This window comes from Epinephelus lanceolatus, chromosome 11, assembly GCF_041903045.1.
Source record: "Epinephelus lanceolatus isolate andai-2023 chromosome 11, ASM4190304v1, whole genome shotgun sequence".
Taxonomy (NCBI): Eukaryota; Metazoa; Chordata; class Actinopteri; order Perciformes; family Serranidae; genus Epinephelus; species Epinephelus lanceolatus.
In genome coordinates, this window is record NC_135744.1 from 45,677,131 (window position 1) to 45,700,311 (window position 23,181).

The 23,181-nt window shown below is 40.5% G+C and overlaps 1 protein-coding gene across 5 annotated transcripts in view; it reads left to right on the plus strand.

Moving 5' to 3' along the window:
* Positions 1-22,307, plus strand: part of LOC117270921 (platelet-derived growth factor receptor beta-like) — a 50,151-nt gene extending 27,844 nt beyond the window's left edge. For 2 of the 5 annotated variants that reach the window (XM_078172717.1, XM_078172718.1), the window contains 12 exons: positions 6,917-7,049; positions 7,160-7,264; positions 7,364-7,468; positions 17,349-17,669; positions 18,090-18,205; positions 18,481-18,603; positions 18,684-18,795; positions 18,879-18,978; positions 19,163-19,268; positions 20,914-21,031; positions 21,236-21,362; positions 21,822-22,307. In XM_078172717.1, coding sequence (XP_078028843.1) covers positions 6,917-7,049; positions 7,160-7,264; positions 7,364-7,468; positions 17,349-17,669; positions 18,090-18,205; positions 18,481-18,603; positions 18,684-18,795; positions 18,879-18,978; positions 19,163-19,268; positions 20,914-21,031; positions 21,236-21,362; positions 21,822-21,945 — 1,590 coding nt within the window. In that variant the 3' untranslated portion in view covers positions 21,946-22,307. The remainder of the gene's footprint in view (positions 1-6,916; positions 7,050-7,159; positions 7,265-7,363; positions 7,469-17,348; positions 17,670-18,089; positions 18,206-18,480; positions 18,604-18,683; positions 18,796-18,878; positions 18,979-19,162; positions 19,269-20,913; positions 21,032-21,235; positions 21,363-21,821) is intronic. The other 3 variants (XM_033648936.2, XM_033648943.2, XM_078172719.1) reach the window with 3 other exon arrangements.
* The last annotated feature ends 874 nt before the right edge of the window (positions 22,308-23,181 follow it).

Genomic DNA, 23,181 nt, shown 5'->3' on the forward strand with positions numbered 1-23,181 from the left:
TAACAGTAATTTGTACTTTCAGTGTTACAGTTCTTTGGAGTTTCAGTGTTACAGTAGTTTGTAGTTTCTGTGCTGCAGTAGTTTCTAGTTTCAGTGTAACAGTAGTTTGTAGTTTCAGTGTTAGAGTAGTTTGTAGTTTCAGTGTTACAGTAGTTTGTAGTTTCAGTGTGACAGTAGTTTGTAGTTTCAATGCTGCAGTAGTAGTAGTAGTAGTAGTAGTAGTTTCAGTGCTACAGTTCTTTGTAGTTTTAGTGTTACAGTAGTTTGTAGTTTCAGTGCTGCAGTACTTTGTAGTTTCAGTGTGACAGCAGTGTAGTTTCAGTGCTGCAGTACTTTGTAGTTTCAGTGTGACAGCAGTGTAGTTTCAGTGTTACAGTATTTTGTAGTTTCAGTGCTACAGTAGTTCTTAGTTCACTGTTACAGTTCTTTGTAGTTTCAGTGCTGCAGTAGTTTGTAGTTTCAGTGTTACAATAGTTTGTAGCTTAAGTGCTGCAGTACTTTGTAGTTTCAGTGTGACAGCAGTTTATAGTTTCAGTGTTACAGTAGTTTTTAGTTCAGTGTTACAGTAGTTTGTAGATTCAGTGCTGCAGTACTTTGTAGTTTCAGTGTTACAGTAGTTTGTAGTTATAGTGTTACAGTTCTTTGTAGTTTCAGTGTGACAGTAGTTTGTAGTTTCAGTGTTACAGTAGTTTGTAGTTTCAGTGTTAGAGTAGTTTGTAGATTCAGTGCTGCAATACTTTGTAGGTTCAGTGTTACAGTAGTTTGTAGTTTCAGTGTTAGAGTAGTTTGTAGTTTCAGTGTTACAGTAGTTTGTAGTTTCAGTGTGACAGTAGTTTGTAGTTTCAATGCTGCAGTAGTAGTAGTAGTAGTAGTAGTAGTTTCAGTGCTACAGTTCTTTGTAGTTTTAGTGTTACAGTAGTTTGTAGTTTCAGTGCTGCAGTACTTTGTAGTTTCAGTGTGACAGCAGTGTAGTTTCAGTGCTGCAGTACTTTGTAGTTTCAGTGTGACAGCAGTGTAGTTTCAGTGTTACAGTATTTTGTAGTTTCAGTGCTACAGTAGTTCTTAGTTCACTGTTACAGTTCTTTGTAGTTTCAGTGCTACAGTAGTTTGTATTTTCAGTGTTACCGTAGTTTGTAGTTTCAGTGTTACAGTTCTTTGTAGTTTCAGTGTTACAGTAGTTTGTAGTTTCAGTGTTACAGTAGTTTGAAGTTTCAGTGTTAAAGTTCTTTGTAGTTTCAGTGTTACAGTAGTTTGTAGTCATAGTGTTACAGTTCTTTGGAGTTTCAGTGTGACAGTAGTTTGTAGTTTCAGTGTTACAGTAGTTTTTAGTTCAGTGTTAGAGTAGTTTGTAGTTTCAGTGCTGCAGTAGTTTGTAGTTTCAGTGTGACAGTAGTTTGTAGTTTCAGTGTTACAGTAGTTTGTAGTCATAGTGTTACAGTTCTTTGGAGTTTCAGTGTGACAGTAGTTTGTAGTTTCAGTGTTACAGTAGTTTTTAGTTCAGTGTTACAGTAGTTTGTAGTTTCAGTGCTGCAGTAGTTTGTAGTTTCAGTGTGACAGTAGTTTGTAGTTTCAGTGTTACAGTAGTTTTTAGTTCAGTGTTACAGTAGTTTGTAGTTTCAGTGTGACAGTAGTTTGTAGTTTCAGTGTGACAGCAGTGTATAGTTTCAGTGTTACAGTAGTTTGTAGTTTCAGTGTTAAAGTAGTTTTTAGTTCAGTGTTACAGTTCTTTGTAGTTTCAGTGTTACAGTAGTTTGTAGTTTCAGTGTGACAGGAGTTTGTAGTTTCAGTGTGACAGCAGTTTGTAGTTTCAGTGTTACAGTACTTTGTAGTTTCAGTGCTACAGTAGTTTGTAGTTTCAGTGTTACCGTAGTTTGTAGTTTCAGTGTTACAGTTATTTGTAGTTTCAGTGTTACAGTAGTTTGTAGTTTCAGTGTTAAAGTTCTTTGGAGTTTCAGTCTGACAGTAGTTTGTAGTTTCAGTGCTGCAGTAGTTTGTAGTTTCAGTGTGACAGTAGTTTGTAGTTTCAGTGTTACAGTAGTTTTTAGTTCAGTGTTACAGTAGTTTGTAGTTTCATTACTGCAGTACTTTGTAGTTTCAGTGTGATAGCAGTGTATAGTTTCAGTGTTACAGTAGTTTGTAGTTTCAGTGTTACAGTAGTTTTTAGTTCAGTGTTACAGTTCTTTGTAGTTTCAGTGTTACAGTAGTTTGTAGTTTCAGTGCTACATTACTTTGTAGTTTCAGTGCTACAGTAGTTTGTAGTTTCAGTGTTACAGTTCTTTGTAGTTTCATTGCTGCAGTACTTTGTAGTTTCAGTGTTACAGTTCTTTGTAGTTTCATTGCTGCAGTACTTTGTAGTTTCAGTGTTACAGTAGTTTGTAGTTTTAGTGCTGCGGTAGTTTGTAGTTTCAGTGATACAGTGGTTTGTAGTTTCAGTGTTAACAGTTCTTTGTAGTTTCAGTGCTGTAGTACTTTGTTGTTTCAGTGTTACAGTAGTTTCTAGTTTCAGTGATACAGTAGTTTGTATTTTCAGTGTGACAGCAGTTTGTAGTTTCAGTGTTACAGTACTTTGTAGTTTCAGTGCTGCAGTAGTTTCTAGTTTCGGTGTAACAGTAGTTTGTAGTTTCAGTGCTGCAGTAGTTTGTAGTTTCAGTGTTACAGTAGTTTGTAGTTTCAGCGTGACAGTAGTTTGTAGTTTCAATGCTGCAGTAGTTTGTAGTTTCAGTGTGACAGCAGTTTGTAGTTTCAGTGATACAGTAGTTTGTAGTTTCAGTGTTACAGTAGTTTTTAGTTCAGTGTTACAGTAGTTCGTAGTTTCAGTGCTGCAGTAGTTGTAGTTTCAGTGTTACAGTAGTTTGTAGTTTCAGTGCTGCAGTACTTTGTAGTTTCAGTGTGACAGCAGTGTAGTTTCAGTGTTACAGTAGTTTGTAGTTTCAGTGTTGCAGTACTTTGTAGTTTCAGTCTGACAGCAGTGTAGTTTCAGTGTTACAGTAGTTTGTAGTTTCAGTGCTGCAGTACTTTGTAGTTTCAGTGTGACAGCAGTTTATAGTTTCAGTGTTACAGTAGTTTGTTGTTTTAGTGTTACAGTAGTTTTTAGTTCAGTGTGACAGTAGTTTGTAGTTTTAGTGCTGCAGTAGTTTGTAGTTTCAGTGTAACAGTAATTTGTACTTTCAGTGTTACAGTTCTTTGGAGTTTCAGTGTTACAGTAGTTTGTAGTTTCTGTGCTGCAGTAGTTTCTAGTTTCAGTGTAACAGTAGTTTGTAGTTTCAGTGTTAGAGTAGTTTGTAGTTTCAGTGTTACAGTAGTTTGTAGTTTCAGTGTGACAGTAGTTTGTAGTTTCAATGCTGCAGTAGTAGTAGTAGTAGTAGTAGTAGTTTCAGTGCTACAGTTCTTTGTAGTTTTAGTGTTACAGTAGTTTGTAGTTTCAGTGCTGCAGTACTTTGTAGTTTCAGTGTGACAGCAGTGTAGTTTCAGTGCTGCAGTACTTTGTAGTTTCAGTGTGACAGCAGTGTAGTTTCAGTGTTACAGTATTTTGTAGTTTCAGTGCTACAGTAGTTCTTAGTTCACTGTTACAGTTCTTTGTAGTTTCAGTGCTGCAGTAGTTTGTAGTTTCAGTGTTACAATAGTTTGTAGCTTAAGTGCTGCAGTACTTTGTAGTTTCAGTGTGACAGCAGTTTATAGTTTCAGTGTTACAGTAGTTTTTAGTTCAGTGTTACAGTAGTTTGTAGATTCAGTGCTGCAGTACTTTGTAGTTTCAGTGTTACAGTAGTTTGTAGTTATAGTGTTACAGTTCTTTGTAGTTTCAGTGTGACAGTAGTTTGTAGTTTCAGTGTTACAGTAGTTTGTAGTTTCAGTGTTAGAGTAGTTTGTAGATTCAGTGCTGCAATACTTTGTAGGTTCAGTGTTACAGTAGTTTGTAGTTTCAGTGTTAGAGTAGTTTGTAGTTTCAGTGTTACAGTAGTTTGTAGTTTCAGTGTGACAGTAGTTTGTAGTTTCAATGCTGCAGTAGTAGTAGTAGTAGTAGTAGTAGTTTCAGTGCTACAGTTCTTTGTAGTTTTAGTGTTACAGTAGTTTGTAGTTTCAGTGCTGCAGTACTTTGTAGTTTCAGTGTGACAGCAGTGTAGTTTCAGTGCTGCAGTACTTTGTAGTTTCAGTGTGACAGCAGTGTAGTTTCAGTGTTACAGTATTTTGTAGTTTCAGTGCTACAGTAGTTCTTAGTTCACTGTTACAGTTCTTTGTAGTTTCAGTGCTGCAGTAGTTTGTAGTTTCAGTGTTACAATAGTTTGTAGCTTAAGTGCTGCAGTACTTTGTAGTTTCAGTGTGACAGCAGTTTATAGTTTCAGTGTTACAGTAGTTTTTAGTTCAGTGTTACAGTAGTTTGTAGATTCAGTGCTGCAGTACTTTGTAGTTTCAGTGTTACAGTAGTTTGTAGTTATAGTGTTACAGTTCTTTGTAGTTTCAGTGTGACAGTAGTTTGTAGTTTCAGTGTTACAGTAGTTTGTAGTTTCAGTGTTAGAGTAGTTTGTAGATTCAGTGCTGCAATACTTTGTAGTTTCAGTGTTACAGTAGTTTGTAGTTTCAGTGTTACAGTAGTTTTTAGTTCAGTGTTACAGTAGTTTGTAGTTTCAGTGCGACAGTAGTTCGTAGTTTCAGTGTTACAGTAGTTTTTAGTTCAGTGCTGCAGTAGTTTGTAGTTTCAGTGCTGCAGTAGTTTGTAGTTTCAGTGTGACAGCAGTGTATAGTTTCATTGTTACAGTAGTTTGTAGTTTCAGTGTTACAGTAGTTTTTAGTTCAGTGTTACAGTTCTTTGTAGTTTCAGTGTTACAGTAGTTTGTAGTTTCAGTGTTAAAGTTCTTTGTAGTTTCAGTGTTACAGTAGTTTGTAGCTTAAGTGCTGCAGTACTTTGTAGTTTAAGTGCTGCAGTACTTTGTATTTTCAGTGTTTCAGTAGTTTGTAGTTTCAGTGTTTCAGTAGTTTGTAGTTTCAGTGTTACAGTAGTTTGTAGTTTCAGTGCTGCAGTAGTTTGTAGTTTCAGTGTGACAGCAGTGTATAGTTTCAGTGTTACAGTTCTTTGTAGTTTCAGTGCTGCAGTAGTTTGTAGTTTCAGTGTTACAGTAGTTTGTAGTTTCAGTGCTGCAGTACTTTGTAGTTTCAGTGTGACAGCAGTTTATAGTTTCAGTGTTACAGTAGTTTGTTGTTTTAGTGTTACAGTAGTTTTTAGTTCAGTGTGACTAGTTTGTAGTTTTAGTGCTGCAGTAGTTTGTAGTTTCAGTGTAACAGTAATTTGTACTTTCAGTGTTACAGTTCTTTGGAGTTTCAGTGTTACAGTAGTTTGTAGTTTCTGTGCTGCAGTAGTTTCTAGTTTCAGTGTAACAGTAGTTTGTAGTTTCAGTGTTAGAGTAGTTTGTAGTTTCAGTGTTACAGTAGTTTGTAGTTTCAGTGTGACAGTAGTTTGTAGTTTCAATGCTGCAGTAGTTTGTAGTTTCAGTGTGACAGCAGTTTGTAGTTTCAGTGATACAGTAGTTTGTAGTTTCAGTGTTACAGTAGTTTTTATTTCAGTGTTACAGTAGTTTGTAGTTTCAGTGCTGCAGTAGTTGTAGTTTCAGTGTTACAGTAGTTTGTAGTTTCAGTGTTAGAGTAGTTTGTAGTTTCAGTGTGACAGTAGTTTGTAGTTTCAGTGTGACAGTAGTTTGTAGTTTCAATGCTGCAGTAGTAGTAGTAGTAGTAGTTTGTAGTTTCAGTGCTACAGTTCTTTGTAGTTTTAGTGTTACAGTAGTTTGTAGTTTCAGTGCTGCAGTACTTTGTAGTTTCAGTGTGACAGCAGTGTAGTTTCAGTGTTACAGTATTTTGTAGTTTCAGTGCTACAGTAGTTCTTAGTTCACTGTTACAGTTCTTTGTAGTTTCAGTGCTGCAGTAGTTTGTAGTTTCAGTGTTACAGTAGTTTGTAGCTTAAGTGCTGCAGTACTTTGTAGTTTAAGTGTGACAGCAGTTTATAGTTTCAGTGTTACAGTAGTTTTTAGTTCAGTGTTACAGTAGTTTGTAGTTTCAGTGTTACAGTAGTTTGTAGATTCAGTGCTGCAGTACTTTGTAGTTTTAGTGTTACAGTAGTTTGTAGGTATAGTGTTACAGTTCTTTGTAGTTTCAGTGTGACCGTAGTTTGTAGTTTCAGTGTTACAGTAGTTTGTAGTTTCAGTGTTAGAGTAGTTTGTAGATTCAGTGCTGCAATACTTTGTAGTTTCAGTGTTACAGTAGTTTGTAGTTTCAGTGTTACAGTAGTTTTTAGTTCAGTGTTACAGTAGTTTGTAGTTTCAGTGCTGTAGCAGTTTGTAGTTTCAGTGTTTCAGTAGTTTGTAGTTTCAGTGTTACAGTAGTTTGTAGTTTCAGTGTTTCAGTAGTTTGTAGTTTCAGTGTTACAGTAGTTTGTAGTTCAGTGCTGCAGCAGTTTGTAGTTTCAGTGTTTCAGTAGTTTGTAGTTTCAGTGTTACAGTAGTTTGTAGTTTCAGTGCTGCAGTAGTTTGTAGTTTCAGTGTGACAGCAGTGTATAGTTTCAGTGTTACAGTAGTTTGTAGTTTCAGTGTTACAGTAGTTTTTAGTTCAGTGTTACAGTTCTTTGTAGTTTCAGTGTTACAGTAGTTTGTAGTTTCAGTGTTAAAGTTCTTTGTAGTTTCAGTGTTACAGTAGTTTGTAGCTTAAGTGCTGCAGTACTTTGTAGTTTCAGTGTTACAGTAGTTTGTAGTTTCAGTGCTGCAGCAGTTTGTAGTTTCAGTGTTTCAGTAGTTTGTAGTTTCAGTGTTACAGTAGTTTGTAGTTTCAGTGTTTCAGTAGTTTGTAGTTTCAGTGTTACAGTAGTTTGTAGTTCAGTGTAACAGCAGTACCTCAGCAGAATCTTTTATTTGACCCAGTTCTTCCTGTTTGTTAGAAACCTCGTTATGAAGTTCGTTGGAAGGTGATTGAGTCGGTGAGTCCTGATGGACAGCAGTACACCTACCTTGACCCCGCCCACCTGCCCTACAACTCCACCTGGGAAGTACCACGAGACAACGTAGTCCTAGGTAATACTCTGAGTAGTAGGTACTGATACTTCTTAATCCCCACAGACAACTGTGGATCAGAAATCTCTGATTCTGTCTGCCTGTCTGTCTGTCTGCCTGTCTGTTTCCAGGTCGGGTGTTGGGTTCAGGTGCGTTTGGTCGTGTTGTCGAGGCGACTATCTCCGGTCTGCTTCACTCTCATTCTACGACTAAAGCAGCCGTTAAGATGGTCAAACGTATGTACCTGTCAGACTGATTATTGATTAACTTCAGTCCTGAAATCAATTCTGTAACGTCATCTGTGTTTCTGTGTATGTGTGTGTGTGTTTGTTCAGCCAGCAGTGGTGCTGTTCAGTCTTTGATGTCGGAGTTGAAGGTGTTGGTTCATCTCGGTCCTCACCTGAACGTGGTCAACCTGCTCGGAGCGTGCACCAGAGGAGGTGAACACTTGGATCCTGAACTAATCCTTACTGAACCTCCTGAGACCCTGCGTCCTCACATGAGAACATTGTCACAAAGCGGGCCAGTTAGTGGCAACAAGGGAGTCCACACATGAAGTACCAAATCAAAATATAATTTATTACTAAATCATTTAAGTTGAAATTAGATCAAAATAAACCAAAAAGTATGAGTGGGATTAAATGTTAAGTGTCAGTCATGTATGCAGTGTATGGGTGAGTGGAGTGTGCTGTGTCAAAGTGTTGAATGCAGGAGGAAACAATACTTAGTTCCCCATGGCAGGTGGAAACCAGCAAGCAGCAAGAGGGAGAATGCCAGTTTAGACAGCCCTTCAATATCCTGGTCCACATACACACAGGTGAGGCAAATTGGCCTGACAACCTGCCCACAACTTCCACCCAGGGAAGTGAGAAAGCCAGAGAGCAGGCAGAAGAGCAGGCCGTCACACCCCCCTCCTAAAGAATGGGGTCCCACCACATTATCTTTCCACTCCTCCAACTCTACACCCGTCAGCTACTCTCAGCAACCGGGACCCTAGGAGCAAATTAAGAGAGTAGTGAGAAGGCAAAACTGTAAAACAGAGGCATCCACCTGCAGGGAAAAAAACCTCATCCAACCGGGGGGCAGCCAGCACAGGCGCCGCACACAAAAGTGCCTTGACATTCTCAAACACCAGTCTACATCTGTCTGACCAGACAATTGTGCCGCTTTTTTCAAAAGCGCTGTCAATGGCTCCACAACAGATGAGAAATTTCTACAAAAACTTCGGTTGGTGGTTGGAGGGGGATATTTTACTGTTGCAGCCACCTTATCCTGCAACATATGTACTTGGCCTTGACTGACTACCTTACCCAAATAGGTGACTGTAGCCTTTGCAAATTCACACTTTGCCACATTAACAGTCAGCCCTGCCCAGACGAATCTGTCGAACAATACGTGAATGCGCTGAATGTGTTCAGACCATGTATCACTGTATATGACCACGTCATCAAGGTACACAGCGCAGCCGTCCAGCCCTGCCACAACCTGGTTCATGAGGCGCTGGAATGTTGCAGGCGCGTTATGCAGGCCAATCGGTATAACAGTGTACTTGTACAGACCAGAAGGTGTAATAAACGCACAACTTTCCTGTCCACGCTTAGACAGGGGGACCTGCCAGTAACCTTTTAGGAGGTCAAATTTACTCACATAAGTGACCCCACCTGATCTATACAATCTTCCATGCGGGGAAGAGGAAACACATCTGGCTTTGTAATGTTATTAACTTTACGAAAGTCAGTACATGGTCTATAAGTTCTGTCCGGTTTACCGACCAACAGACACGGTGATGCCCAACTCGAAGAACACGGCTCAGCAATATGATTGTCCAACATAAATTGAACCTCTTGGTCTAAATGTTTGTGCTTATCTGATGAAACCCGATAAAAGTGCTGCTTTATTGGTGCCGCGTCTCCGACATCCACATCATGCTCAATAAGATGCGTGCGAGAAGGCACATCAGAAAACAGGGCAGGATAGCTTTTAATAAAGGCAATCAACTCAGCACGTTTTTTGTCATCCAAATTTGCCAACATGCAATCCAAATTTTGTAGCGAATTTGAATTTTTCAACCACCCTTACAAAACCACTGGGGCTAAAACCTGTGTTCTCCAGACCCACTTCTCTGGCTGCCAACAGGAGACACGGCAACCCCTCCTCCCAGTCACACCCCAGCTCAGTACAATAAGAGTGCAGTAAAGATTTCAGTGTTTGATGAAAATGCTCTAGGGCGCCTTGTGATTGCGCATGATAAGCCGAAGCTTTAATGTGCTTAATGTGAAGCTGATGGAGAACTTCTGCAAACATACGGAACGTGAAATTCGAGCCTTGAACGCTCTGAATGATTTTTGGTATCCCAAACACCGAAATAAACTGTGTCAAAGCTTTTACTACCGACTTAGTAGTTATAGTTCGGAGTGGATACGCCGCCGGATACCTGGTTACTTGGCACATGACAGTCAACAAATAATTATGACCCAGTTTTGAACGAAGCAACAGCCCAACAGTCAATAATCAAATGTTCAAACGGCTGCTCAACCACAAGTATTGGACAAAGTGGAGCTGGTCTGATTGACTGGTTTGGCTTGCTGGTTAACTGACATGTGCAACACGTTTTGATATATGCAGATATATCACGCTTCAGGCGGGGCCAAAAACAGTACCACAACACCCGGTCATATGTCTTCTTTACCCCCGGATGCCCAGCTATATTATCATGACAAGTTTGCAACACCAAGTCCCGAAACTTACTCGGCACTACAAACTGAAAAATAGGTTCCCCAACAAGAGCTTCTCCATGAGGCACCCACTTTCTAAACAACAAGCCCCCCTGAAGAAAATAGCCGTGAGCAGAGCTATTTATCTCACCAAGTGGAAGCGCTTTGTCAAACAGTTCCTTTAAGCTTGAATCATTTTTCTGCTCTTAAACTGATAAGGCAAAGTAAAGGCCCGAACATACTCGGGTGGAACGTACAAGGAACGGACTCCACGGAGGTCCGTGCAGACTCAAACCGGACGTCCGCAAGCCCTGTGCGCACAAAGCTCAGATTTTACGACCGCGCGGACTCCGCTCCACGCACCAGTGACTGCTCGGCATGTATTTTTCACATCGCGGGGATTTTTCACGGACATTTTTACAGGAAACTACAACGCGGAAGTGCGCTCGACTGAAAGCCCGAATGACTGCGGACATTCCTCGTGGAGTCCGCTCCGCTAATAGTACATCCGAGTATGTTTGGGCCTTTACACAAATCTCGGCAGTTTCCAACTCTGCCTCCTTGGTAGTAGGACTCTGTGCATCACCTGCAATGGTCATGGCACGTGTAACGGCACAGGCCAGATTCACAACAGCAGCATCTAATACACTTTCCAACTGACCTTGACTAGGCATTTTTTTAGTGACTATGTTACCTCACATGCCATGATCACTTTTAGCATAAGAGTCTGATGCACCTTTTTCATGAGAAAAACTGTCCCTGCGCACCTTCTCTGAACCTGATGCACTAAAATTGCTTTTGTGAATTAACACATACTCAGCGGCCAACACCGCCACCTGACCTGGGGTATTTGCTTTATGCTCTGTGATGTAAGTGGCCACATTATTAGGTACCAAGTTTTTAAACTGTTGTAATACTACCAAGTCACACAGCTTCTCAAATGTGTCAGCCTCTGATGCTGCACACCAGCGACCAAAATGGGCAGTTAGGTCTCGCACAAACTCAACATGAGACTGTTTATCTCCTCTTTTCCAACTGCGAAACCGTTGGCGGTATGCCTCAGGCACCAACTCATACGCTTTAAGCACTGCAGACTTAACTCGCTTGTAGACTTTACAATCATCAGTGCTCAAAGCGGCATACGCCTCCTGGGCTTTACCGGTCAGGACACATTGTAACATTAACACTTGATCACTTTCAGGCCATTTCCTGGAATCTGCTATTCGCTCAAATAATGAAAAGAATGAATCAGGGTCTTTTTCATTGAACTTAGGGAGCAGGCGCAAATTACTGATTACATCAAAAGATGCCACTGGTGCACCAAACTGATTCACAGGGCCTTTACTATCAGACGAACCTGGCAATTTACCCTCTTGAATTAAAGGGAAATTTCGGTTTATTTCAATCTGTCTCCTATCGTCCTACATTTGTTTCAAGTGACTAGTGACATAAAAATAATACTTAGCATGTTAGCCGTTAGCCTAGATACAGCCGGGGCGCATAGTAGCGTCAGACCTGTTTAAACGTAAGTGAACGGGCAACCTTCAAGTGCAAAGTTAGTCCACTAAACAAGCTTTTTTTCCACAAAGACCGCCTCATATCGTTAGGATAAATGTCAGAGAACATATAGAAAAGGACATGTAAACGTGTGCTGCCATGTTTGTTTACCATCTACCTCTGCTTTCCAAAGTGCAGTTGAAATATATCTGGCGAGCTCTAGATAAAGCCCAGCTGGATACTACTCCAGGTGGAGGTATCTCGTCCTCGGTCACATCCAGACCTTGAAAATAAGGCGGCAACATACTACTACTACATAATACAAAAGCAACTGTTACCAGCGATCCTTTCTTGCACCATGGATGTGCCCCCGAGACGACTGCTCTACCCACTTTTGCAGCCACACTAAAATTCCCCAAGACCAGCCCCCCTAATGGAAACCAGTCTTCTTAGCCTAACAGGGGATTCATGGTTCCTTGTAATGTTAAATGACTGTCCCAACCAAACCAAATAAACCTCAAAGTTCCAACCCTTATTTATTATAGCCAAAACATTACAAACCTTTAAGTTAAAACAAAACTTAAGGACAAATGCTCTACTACTTCCAAACTCCACCAACCAAATCCTCCCTCAAAACTGAAATCAGGAAGACAAGAATCACATGTGGAACTCCCAACACTGGCAACTATCTAATTGGCTTCAACAGGTACTACCAATAAGACAATGAACATTTTGAAACCAAATAACTCACTACGGCCAAACTACAATTCCTAACAGGAACACAAACCATATGCCAGCATCAAAAACAATACTCAGACCAACCAGGCTGAATTTTAACAAATGAACCCTTACCAAACTAAGTAAAAGTACCAAATTAACTTTATCAAACAAAGGACGAGCCCCCATTTTGTCACAAACCGGGCCAGTTAGTGGCAAAAAGGGAGTCCACACATGAAGTACCAAATCAAAATATAATCTATTACTAAATCATTTAAGTTGAAAGTAAATAATTGTTAAATCATTCAAGTTGAAATTAGATCAAAATAAACCAAATAGTATGAGTGGGATTAAATGTTAAGTGTCAGTCATGTATGCAGTGTATGGGTGAGTGGAGTGTGCTGTGTCAAAGTATTGAATGCAGGAGGAATCAATACTTAGTTCCCCATGACAGGTGGAAACCAGCAAGCAGCAAGAGGGAGAATGCCAGTTTAGACAGCCCTTCAATACCCTGGTCCACATACACACAGGTGAGGCAAATTGGCCTGAAAACCTGCCCACAACTTCCACCCAGGGAAGTGAGAAAGCCAGAGAGCAGGCAGAGGAGCAGGCCGTCACAACGTCTCATTCTGGGTTTCATCCTGTTTCACTCAGACCTGTTGTCCTCCATCATGGACACTCTCTGTCCCATCTAGTGGTAGTGAGACCACAATACACTAATTCATGTAAAAACAAGATGGCTGCCATCTCTGCCAAGTCAGTCTGCAGCTGATCCTGAGACAGACATGGACAAAACATGATCAGAGTTTATGGTTCAGACTTTATTTATGATAAATAATGTTTGTAAAGGGCACTGGGACTTTATTATTGTCAGACTGTCTCTACAGACAAAAGGACAGACCTTGCTCAGAGTATGGAGCAAAGAAAATTCATCCACAGTTACAAACAAATCACAAAAGATTTTTCACAACAACGTTCAGATATTGAAATTAACAGTTTGATTCTTTATGACACACTGTGTGTTATGAAATTAAACGTACTCATATGAGGACATCTGTTTTTTCTAAAACTCCTTCCTGTTTAAAGACAATGTTAAGTTTTTCTATTCATCAGGTCCGACTGATCCCAAACAGCTCAGAGACATTAAACATTCAGACCACACAGAAGCTGAGGTCTCAGGAGGTTCATCGTCTAATCTTGAGTTAATCCACATTAATCTGATCTAATCTCACAGTTTGTTTAACGAACCAATGAACTAACTAAGTCTTCTGTGAGCTGAGAGCCTGGTGAGATGGCCTGATGTTGTGAGCTCTACATGTAGTTTGTACTAGTCTGGACTCTGACACCTCGGACACTTTCAGGAGGACTCACCTGGATAGACAAACTCCTTCAGCCAATCAGAGAAACAGAACACCAGGAACATCGAGTCAGCTGACAGGCTTTTCTCAAATCTGTCAGAAGAACGATGACAACGTTGTTTCCTCTGAGAAACTCTGTGAGGTCAAACTGTTGTTGTTGATTGATTGATTGATTGATTTATTTCAGGAAGATGATAAGACAGTAATCCTAAGGATGACATGCAAATGTAAAATACTTATTTCCAGCATGGTCCTTGGTGTTTACACACAAGAAACAAATAAACAAGAAGCAGACAAACTCAGACTAAAAATACATACAGTAAAAAGAAACAGCTGTAAAAAACTATCCAATTCATCAATAAATATCCACCTTGTTCCATAAAATCTGCTTGACCTGTCTTTTAAAAATCCCTCGTGATGAGAAGTGTTTTGCAGCAGTTGGCAAACTATTCCATGCCATGATACCAGTGTAAAAGAAAGAGTTTTTAACTGCATTATTAGCTCTAGGAACTATGCAGGAGCGGATGCCCTAGTGTTATGACTATGCTGCGTGTGGAGGGGGGGTGCTTTTAACAGATACTGAATAACATTGTTTTGCGGCACTTGGAATTTTCACCACAGTCAACCCAGAAAACCATGCAGAGGAAGCAAAATCCACATGACATTGAATCAGAGTTAATACCAATAATTTCTTTACAGAAAAATCAAAAAGCTTTGTCTTGCGATATAAAAGATTCAACTTACAGGCACATTTGGCTAAAATTTTGGCTGCAATGGATTCACCTATAAGTGATTGATCCAATGTTAGACCCAAATATGTGACACTTGATTTAGACACAATTTCAGACCCATTACACATCACATTTAAAGTATTTGATTTTATTAACTTCCTTATTGTACCAAACAAGATTGATTCAGTCTTGCCCAGATGCATAGAGAGCTTATTGTCTACAAGCCACTGGTAGGCAGACTCAAACTCTATGCCAAGCGTATTTTCAATGTCTTTAACATTACACCCTGGGACAAGTAAAGCAGAATCATCGGCATATAATAGCAACTTGCACCGTACCGCAGCTGACATGTCATTTATGTATATTAAAAATAACAGGGGCACCAGGATCGAACCTTGGGGCACCCCGCATGTTATACTCTGCGGATCAGAGAGGGTCCCCTCAACATCGCATAGTTGTGTCCTATCCGTTAGGTAAGAAGTGAACCATTTGAGTGCTGAGTTACTAAAACCCATGCACTGTAATTTAGAAATCAAAATGTCATGGTTCACAGTATCAAATGCTTTTTGCAAGTCAAGTAGAAGCATACCAACATAATTCCCTAGATCAAAATTCTGACATACATAGTCGAAGAGGTGAATGAGACAGGTGTCAGTAGAATAGGCAGCTCTAAAACCAGACTGGAGCTCATATAATAGATCATGCCTGATGAGATAATCCTCCACCTGTTCATACACAAGACGCTCAAAAATCTTTGATATAGTTGACAGAATTGAGACTGGCCTATAATTCCCAACATCAGCTCTGCTATTTTTCTTTAAGAGCAGAACCATCCTAGCATTCTTCATATCATTTGGGAAAACAGCCTGACTTATGGACAGATTTATGACATAGGTAAGAATACTAGATGTAACCCCAGCACTATCCCTAAGAAACCTGGAGGGGATAAGGTCGAAGCCAGTGGCCTTATTCACTGACAGGGTTGAGAGGCTCGTTCTTACTTTATTCTCTGAGACAGGACTAATTGCAAATGCATCTGCAGAGACATTTTTACTTCTATAAAAGGAGTTAACAAATGAATTGCCATATTTATCAGAAGCACCTGGCAATTTACTGACCAGACTGGCAGCAACAGTTGTAAAGTAATGGTTAAAATGGCAGGCAATCAGCCGCTTATCAAAAGACATCTCATCTTCAATAATAAGCCCCGTTTTACCAGACTTGGATTTTGATTTTGCTGTTGATCCCATATCATTGAGAATTTTCCATAGTTTTTTAGGCTGTTTTGCATTTGCAGCAATGGAATCAGAATAAAATTCAGACTTAGCCTGTTGGACCTTGTAACTAACTTGATTTCTAAGATTAGCATAAGAGTTATAGTCAGTTGGTATTTTAGACTTTTTAAACTTTATGAAACATCTGTTACGTTGTCTGATAGGATCAACGATTTCAGATGACATCCAACATGCATTTCTGTGCTTAATTCTTGTTTCCCTCATTGGTGCAACTTTATCAAGAACAGCTATGAAATGCTGCTTGAACAAATCCCAAGCTTTATCAACATCATTACATTCGAGTACATCCGACCAGTTTCTCTCAGATAGCCTTTGATTGAACACCTCAGCAGAGTACTGTTTGGAATATCTGTATTTGATGGAACAATGGTCATTTATTGGCTGAGATTTCATTTTCTTGCGTGTGCAAAAAACTGCATTATGATCACTGAAAGCCACATCCAACACACCTGAGTGTCATATCATTCCACAGTCAGATACTAAAATCAAGTCAAGAAGGGACTAGCTATTAATAGACAACCTAGTCAGCTCAGTAATTAATTGCTGTAAACCAGACACCTTACAGAGACATGAAAGAGACTCTTTTAGGCTACTTCGTGGTAATAATAGATTTGTATTAAAATCACCCATGATGACACATTCTTTCTCTAGGCAAATATTGGTTTTACAACAGACAGATTCAAGGAGTTCATAGAAGTCTGTTTGTTTAGGTGGGTGGTAACAGACACCTACAATGATGGGCTTGGTTTTAGGAAGAATGAACTCCACCCAAGCTGCCTCCAAGCCATCCTCCTGTAGATCATGACGCGGATTCAAAGTTATGTCAGTCCTTATAAAAAGGCACACTCCTCCTCCGTGTCTGTTGCGATCTCGTCGGTAGATGTAATAACCTAAAAGCCCAACTTCACCATCTTGAATAGAACTGTCCAGCCAGGTCTCCGACACAGCGATCACAGCAGCCTTTGAAGTAGTCGCAAGGTGCCCGATTTCATCCAGTTTGGGAAGAAGACTCCTGGCATTGACGTGAATAAAATGCATCCCTTTCCGATTTAAAAGGCCGAGTGAATCATAGCCTCTCCCATCCATGCTATCCTCATCATAAGTCCTCACATCATTTGTGTCATCAAAGACATCGGCGCTGCACATTTCCTGCACACAACACCGGTTACAAACCAGCGGGATATCTGACTTATTTCTTACAGCCTGGTCATACAGTTTTGGAGCAATATTTCCGCACCTTATATGAACAAAAATGTCACAAAAGTCACATGCAACTGCTTTGGCGTTTGCTCTTACCACCTTTCCGCAGTTAGGGCAGCAGCCGCTGCTGCTGATGTTAGGCTTATTTTGCCGGTGTTTCGCTGTTTGCAAGTTTGTAGGGCCTGGACACTGATGGATATCTCCCAAAAGCAGTAGGCAGATTGATAATATTTTGCCGAAGGCATCGGTTGCTGGGTTCCTCCGGAACTTGCTTTGAATGCGGCTTTAGACTGCAAGGTGATCCAGGCAACACTGCCATATCCACAAAGCTTGTCAGCTTTGACTGACAGGCGACAGATTTCGTCCAAACGCTCAGTTCTCAGCTGCGTAAACGTATCATATCCAAAGCACTCCTCAGAATTTTTAAAATGGTGACCTAAAATGCTTAAAAACACAGCATAAACTGATACTGCTACCAGAGCTCCAAACGCACCTGGCGCACCTGACGCCATCTTAAAACGATGTTGTTTACTTGTTGTCTGCAGTAACATCATTCATTGTCGTGTTCACTAATGTCAGAGTCAGCGCCTACAGTGCTGATCCCTGATTGGCTCTGATTGGATTTGAATTATCGGGAAGTGTGTGAGGCGTCAGTGAGTCCAGACAGAGACTGAGCATAGAGCTCACAACATCAGGATGGTCTCACAAGGTTAGAGCTCTGCAGTGATGCCACCCTGTGGAGGAACAGAGAACTACAGCTGATCATACAGGACACATCAACTGGCTCTCTGTCTGTCTGTCTGTCCAGGTCCTGTCTATCTCATCACTGAGTTTTGTCGTCATGGAGACCTGGTGAACTACCTGCAGAGGAACAAACACACCTTCCTACAGAGTGACACACACACCAAGAGGTCAACACACACACACACACACACACACCTGTCTCTCTATCTCTACCTGTCTGTCTCTGAGGTTGGCGCTGTCTGTCTCTCTGTCTGTCCCTGCAGTGAGAGTGATGGAGGGTACATGGACATGAATAAAGAGGAGAGCGTTCAGTACGTGGCAATGAAGGAGCTCAGCTATGCCAATATTGAGCCTGCGGTCTACGAGACGCCGTACACGCCCACAGGTGATACATGACATATTCTGTGTACAAATACTGTACATATAACATGTGTTTACATTCATGTGTTTTATATGTAGGCAAATTGTGATTTGTGATATTGGGCTTTATAAATAAATAAATAAATATATGTTCAAACTGAAGGATGTCACAGTGTTAAAGACAGGATCTTTATTTTGATCTTTAACGACAGACTCATTAACATAAGCTCTGATCAGGTTTTGTCCATGTCTGTCTCAGGATCAGCTGCAGACTGACTCTGCAGAGATGGCAGCCATCTTGTTTTTACATGAATTAGTGTATTGTGGTCTCACTACCACTAGGTGGGACAGAGAGTGTCCATGATGGAGGACAACAGGTCTGAGTGAAACAGGATGAAGTATAAGGAGCATTAAACCTGTAACTGACCGTGTCCTTCTCCTTCAGACCAGAAGGAGGCGCTAGCTGTCCTCCTCAGTGACTCTCCTGTCCTCAGTCTCAACGACCTCCTCAGTTTCTCCTACCAGATCTCTCAGGCCATGGACTTCCTGTCCTCCAGAAACGTACGTCGCTCAGTCATCAACACTGCTGCATGTTCATGTGTTGTGTGTTCATGTGTTGTGTTGTGTGTTTATGTGTTGTGTGTTCACATGTTGTGTGTTCAGGAGTTGTGTGTTAATGTGTTTGTTGTGTGTTCACGTGTTGTGTTGTGTGTTCATGTGTTGTGTGTTCATGTGTTGCGTTGTGTGTTAAGGTGTTGTGTTGTGTGTTCATGTGTTGTGGTGTGGGTTAACATGTTTTGCTGTGTATAGACACGTGTCACTCTGTTGTCCCACAGTGTGTCCACAGAGACCTGGCAGCGAGGAACGTCCTGGTGTGTGAGGGGAAGCTGGTGAAGATCTGTGACTTTGGTTTGGCCAGAGATCTGACGAAAGACCAGGACTACATCGCCCGAGGAAACGTCAGTGAATGACATTGATTATTAATAAACAATCGTAGTTTCATAAACAGACGGTAAAAAGTGCAGCCTGTAATTTTCAGAGCTTCCTGCCGGTGAAGTGGATGTCTCCAGAGAGCATCTTCCAGAACATTTACAGCTCTCAAAGCGACGTCTGGTCCTACGGAGTCTTACTGTGGGAGATCTTCTCTCTGGGTAAACCAGTTTAGACCAGTGCACACACCAGTCCACCCATTCTCCATCTGCCTCACTGCAGTGTGATGTGTGCTTTGTCCCAGGTGGGAGCCCGTACCCTGACCTCCCCATGACCCAGGAGTTCTACTCGTCCCTGAAGAGAGGATACAGGATGAGTCGACCTGATCATGCTTCGCACAACATGTATGACTCAGACTGAGCTCTGCACACTTCTCTTTACTGTCATTATGACATCATCTGTTTCATCTCCACGCCTACTTTGAGTTCATTCAGCCAATCAGGTCACCTGACGTGAAGCTCTGCGCTCTTCACACAGTGGATCCCTTCAGTCTGAGGTGTCCTCATGTCTGTCTCTGTGTGTCCTCAGTTACGACCTGATGAGACAGTGTTGGGAGGAGAAACCTCAGTCTAGACCTTCTTTCTCCTCATTGGTCGTCTCCTTTGGCAACACATTGACTGACGACTACAAAAAGGTACCAAGTCACTTTATTATGATTCGTCCTAGGTGAGTCTGTTCAATCAAACTCACAACAAAAACTTCATTATAGGAAGTCTGACTTGTTACTGTTTCCTGTTTGACACAAACACTCTTTTCCCAAAACCGAACCATCCTTCTCCCCCGTCACAGAGTGTAACTCAGTCTGTCCCCTCTGTCACAGCTGGATGAAACTGCTTCGTTATGGTGGAGGAGATAAATACAGCAGCAGCTTTAGAACAAATTTCCCTGTCTTCAGCAGAAAGACAAACTGCTATAACTTTTCATAACGACAGAGAAAAATAAAACTTCATCACATTTTATGTTCAGGTGTTGTGTTTGATTCTTTCTGGTGTTGTGTGTTTGAGTCTTCCTGGTGTTATGTTTGATTCTTCCTGGTGTTGTGTTTGATTCTTTCGGGTGTTGTGTTTGAATCTTCCTGGTGTTATGTTTGATTCTTCCTGATGTTGTGTGTTTGATTCTTCCTGCTGTTGTGTGTTTGACTCTTCCTGCTGTTGTGTTTGATTCTTCCTGGTGTTGTGTTTCATTCTTCCTGATGTTGTGTGTTTGATTCTTTCTGATGTTGTGCTTGATTCTTCCTAATATTGTGTTTGATTCTTCCTGATGTTGTGTGTTTTATTCTTTCTAGTGTTGTGTTTGATTCTTCCTGATGTTGTGCTTGATTCTTCCTAATGTTGTGTTTGATTCTTCTTGATGTTGTGTTTGATTCTTCCTGGTGTTGTGTTTGAGTCTTCCCGATGTTGTGTTTGATTTTTTCTGGTGTTGTGTGTGATTCTTCTTGATGTTGTTTGATTCTTCCTGGTGTTGTGCTTGATTCTTCCTAATGTTGTGTTTGATTCTTCTTGATGTTGTGTTTGATTCTTCCTGGTATTGTGTTTGATTCTTCCTGATGTTGTGCTTGATTCTTCCTAACGTTGTTTGATTCTTCCTGGTGTTGTGTTTGATTCTTCTTGATGTTGTGTTTGATTCTTCCTAATGTTGTGTTTGATTCTTCCTGGTGTTGTGCTTGATTCTTTCTAGTGTTGTGTTTGATTCTTCCTGGTGTTGTGTTTGATTCTTCTTGATGTTGTGTTTGATTCTTGCTGATGTTGTGCTTGATTCTTCCTAATGTTGTGTGTGATTCTTCTCGATGTTGTGCTTGATTCTTCCTGGTGTTGTGTTTGATTCTTGCTGATGTTGTGCTTGATTCTTCCTAATGTTGTGTGTGATTCTTCTCGATGTTGTGCTTGATTCTTCCTGGTGTTGTGTTTGATTCTTCCTGGTGTTGTGTTTGATTCTTCCTGATGTTGTGTTTGATTCTTCCTGATGTTGTGTGTGATTCTTCTCGATGTTGTGCTTGATTCTTCCTAATGTTGTGTGTGATTCTTCTCGATGTTGTGCTTGATTCTTCCTAATGTTGTGCTTGATTCTTCCTAATGTTGTATGTGATTCTTCTCGATGTTGTGTTTGATTCTTCCTGGTGTTGTGTTTGATTCTTCCTGGTGTTGTGTTTGATTCTTCCTGATGTTGTGCTTGATTCTTCCTAATGTTGTGTTTGATTCTTCCTGGTGCTGTGTTTGATTCTTCCTGATGTTCTCTCAGACACAGCTCTCTCAATCCCTGTTGTTGTTCCTGTGTTTCAGCGTTACCTCCGGCTGACGGAGGACTTCATGAAAGGGGACCATCCAGCTGTTGTTGGATCCAGACTGAGTCCATCCAGAGCTGCTGGTGATCAGACTGATGGACAGACAGACACAGACGGTCAGAGACACACTGACGTCATGTTATTGATCATGTTACTGATCACGTTATCGATCGTGTTATTGATCTTGTTACTGATCATCTTTTCGATCATGTTACTGATCATGTTATAGATCATGTTATAGATCATGTGACTGATCATGTCACCGATCATATTATTGATCAGAGAAGATGAATTCACGAGATCACTCGTGTTGTTAACAGGTAGCCCTGCCCCTCACATTTCAGAGGCAGGGCCAGAGGAGGCAGGCCCCTCCTACGGTACTTACATCATCCCCATCACTGACATCACCATAGAAACCAGCAGAGATGCTGCGCTGGCCGCAGTCAGGTAAGAAGGTGTCTGAGGCTCATAAAGAAGGATCTGTTTTATTACATCAGATTAATGATGACACAACATGTTTATGTTATTTCTGTATTATATTGTTGTTGTTGTTGTTGTTGATAGATTTAGTTTTTATTGTTTAGCTTATTTTATTTGTTGTTATTTGTGTCTTTGCTGATAATCTGAATCAGCTGCTGTGTGGAGCCCTCTGCTGGATGCTTACAGTACTGCATGTTTCACTTGAAGCAAAGACTGCTGGCAAATCTGGATGATTCATTCATTCATTCATTAATGATCAGAGTCTTTAACTGATTATGCTGATGTTTATTTTCATTTATCTGAATTCACTGATCAATTAGTTTTATTCAAAATTCTTTGTGAACCAGATAATACTACTGATGACGACGATGATGATGATGATGATGATGATAGTGATAGTGATGAAGATGTCTCTCTCCTCTGCAGCCCTCAGCTATCTCAGGACACACCAGAAGTACAGGAAGTGACATCATCAGAGGACAGCCATCAAGTTGAGGATGCTCCTGAGTCATCCCAACGGCATGAGGAAGAGGAGGAGAGCTGCCTGTGAAGGCTCCGCTGCCTTCACAGGCGGGTTAATTAAACAGGCCTGTTTAATTAACCCTCCACAATGGGTGATTAATTCATTCATAAAGACATGACATCATCAGACAGGTAACGTGGGTTGTTTTTACTCACAGTTATGACTGTAAGGCGCCAAAGGAAACAGGATTGTTTACATGTTTGTGTTTGTAAACAGGAAACAGAACTCTTCTTCCAGCAGGTCCTGAGTCAGTTTAATGACATTATAATCTGCAGCTGTATATTCTGTATTTACTCTGTGATATAATCTGCTGCATCTTTATTCTAACTGCTTTTAGACAAACTGATCAGAGTCAGAACGTTTTATTAAAGATACTTTTCAGAATAAAATCCTCTCAGCTTGTCTCTGTCTTTCATTAATTATTATTTTAACTGAAGGTTTCTGATGTGTCTCCTTTATAAAGACTATAATCCATGAGATTATTTATCACCTGGGTCCAGTATTTCAAAGTGATCTGATAGGATTATCCTGGCTGGATTGGATTAAATCCTGATCTGATCTGAAAACTGGGTATTTCAACACAGATCCTGAGGATCAGGATTCAGATCTGGTAATCCAATCCTCCCTTTAATCCAGATAAAGGCTGCATTTGGGTATTTCAAAAGTTAAGGCAGAGATCTGGATCAATTTGATACCAAATTTCAGGATTATTTGGATCCCACCTCAGAGGTGGATTTGACAAAGCCTCAGCTCCACTTCTCCTAGATATTGTTACTCAGGATGTTCATTACACTTAATCTAAATTAGTGTTTTAGTTGTAAGTAATTTCAAGCACAGACAAATATTGTTTGGCCATACTTCCTAAAACTGCTGTAAGTAAGAGTAACAAATACAGACCTATTTCTCAACGTCTAGTTTCACCTAACAATGAGCGCGTTTACATGTGCACTAATAAACCGATCATCATCTGATTTCTGGAGTTACCTGATTATTCAAGTGGTCATGTAAACAGCATAATCCGATAGGCTTTATCAGATAAAAGCCATTGTCTGATTATGAGAAATCAGATAAACGCACCTAGCTTTTTCCCCAATAGTCAGATTATTCGGTGCATGTATACCCTTTAATCTGGTTTCTTTCGGGTTTTGCTATTTTATACTCCCACTCCACTACATTTTAGAGGGAAATATTGTACTTTCTACTCCACTACGTTAATCTGACAGCTTCTGTTTCCTTTCAGATAAAGATTTTACATAAGATAAT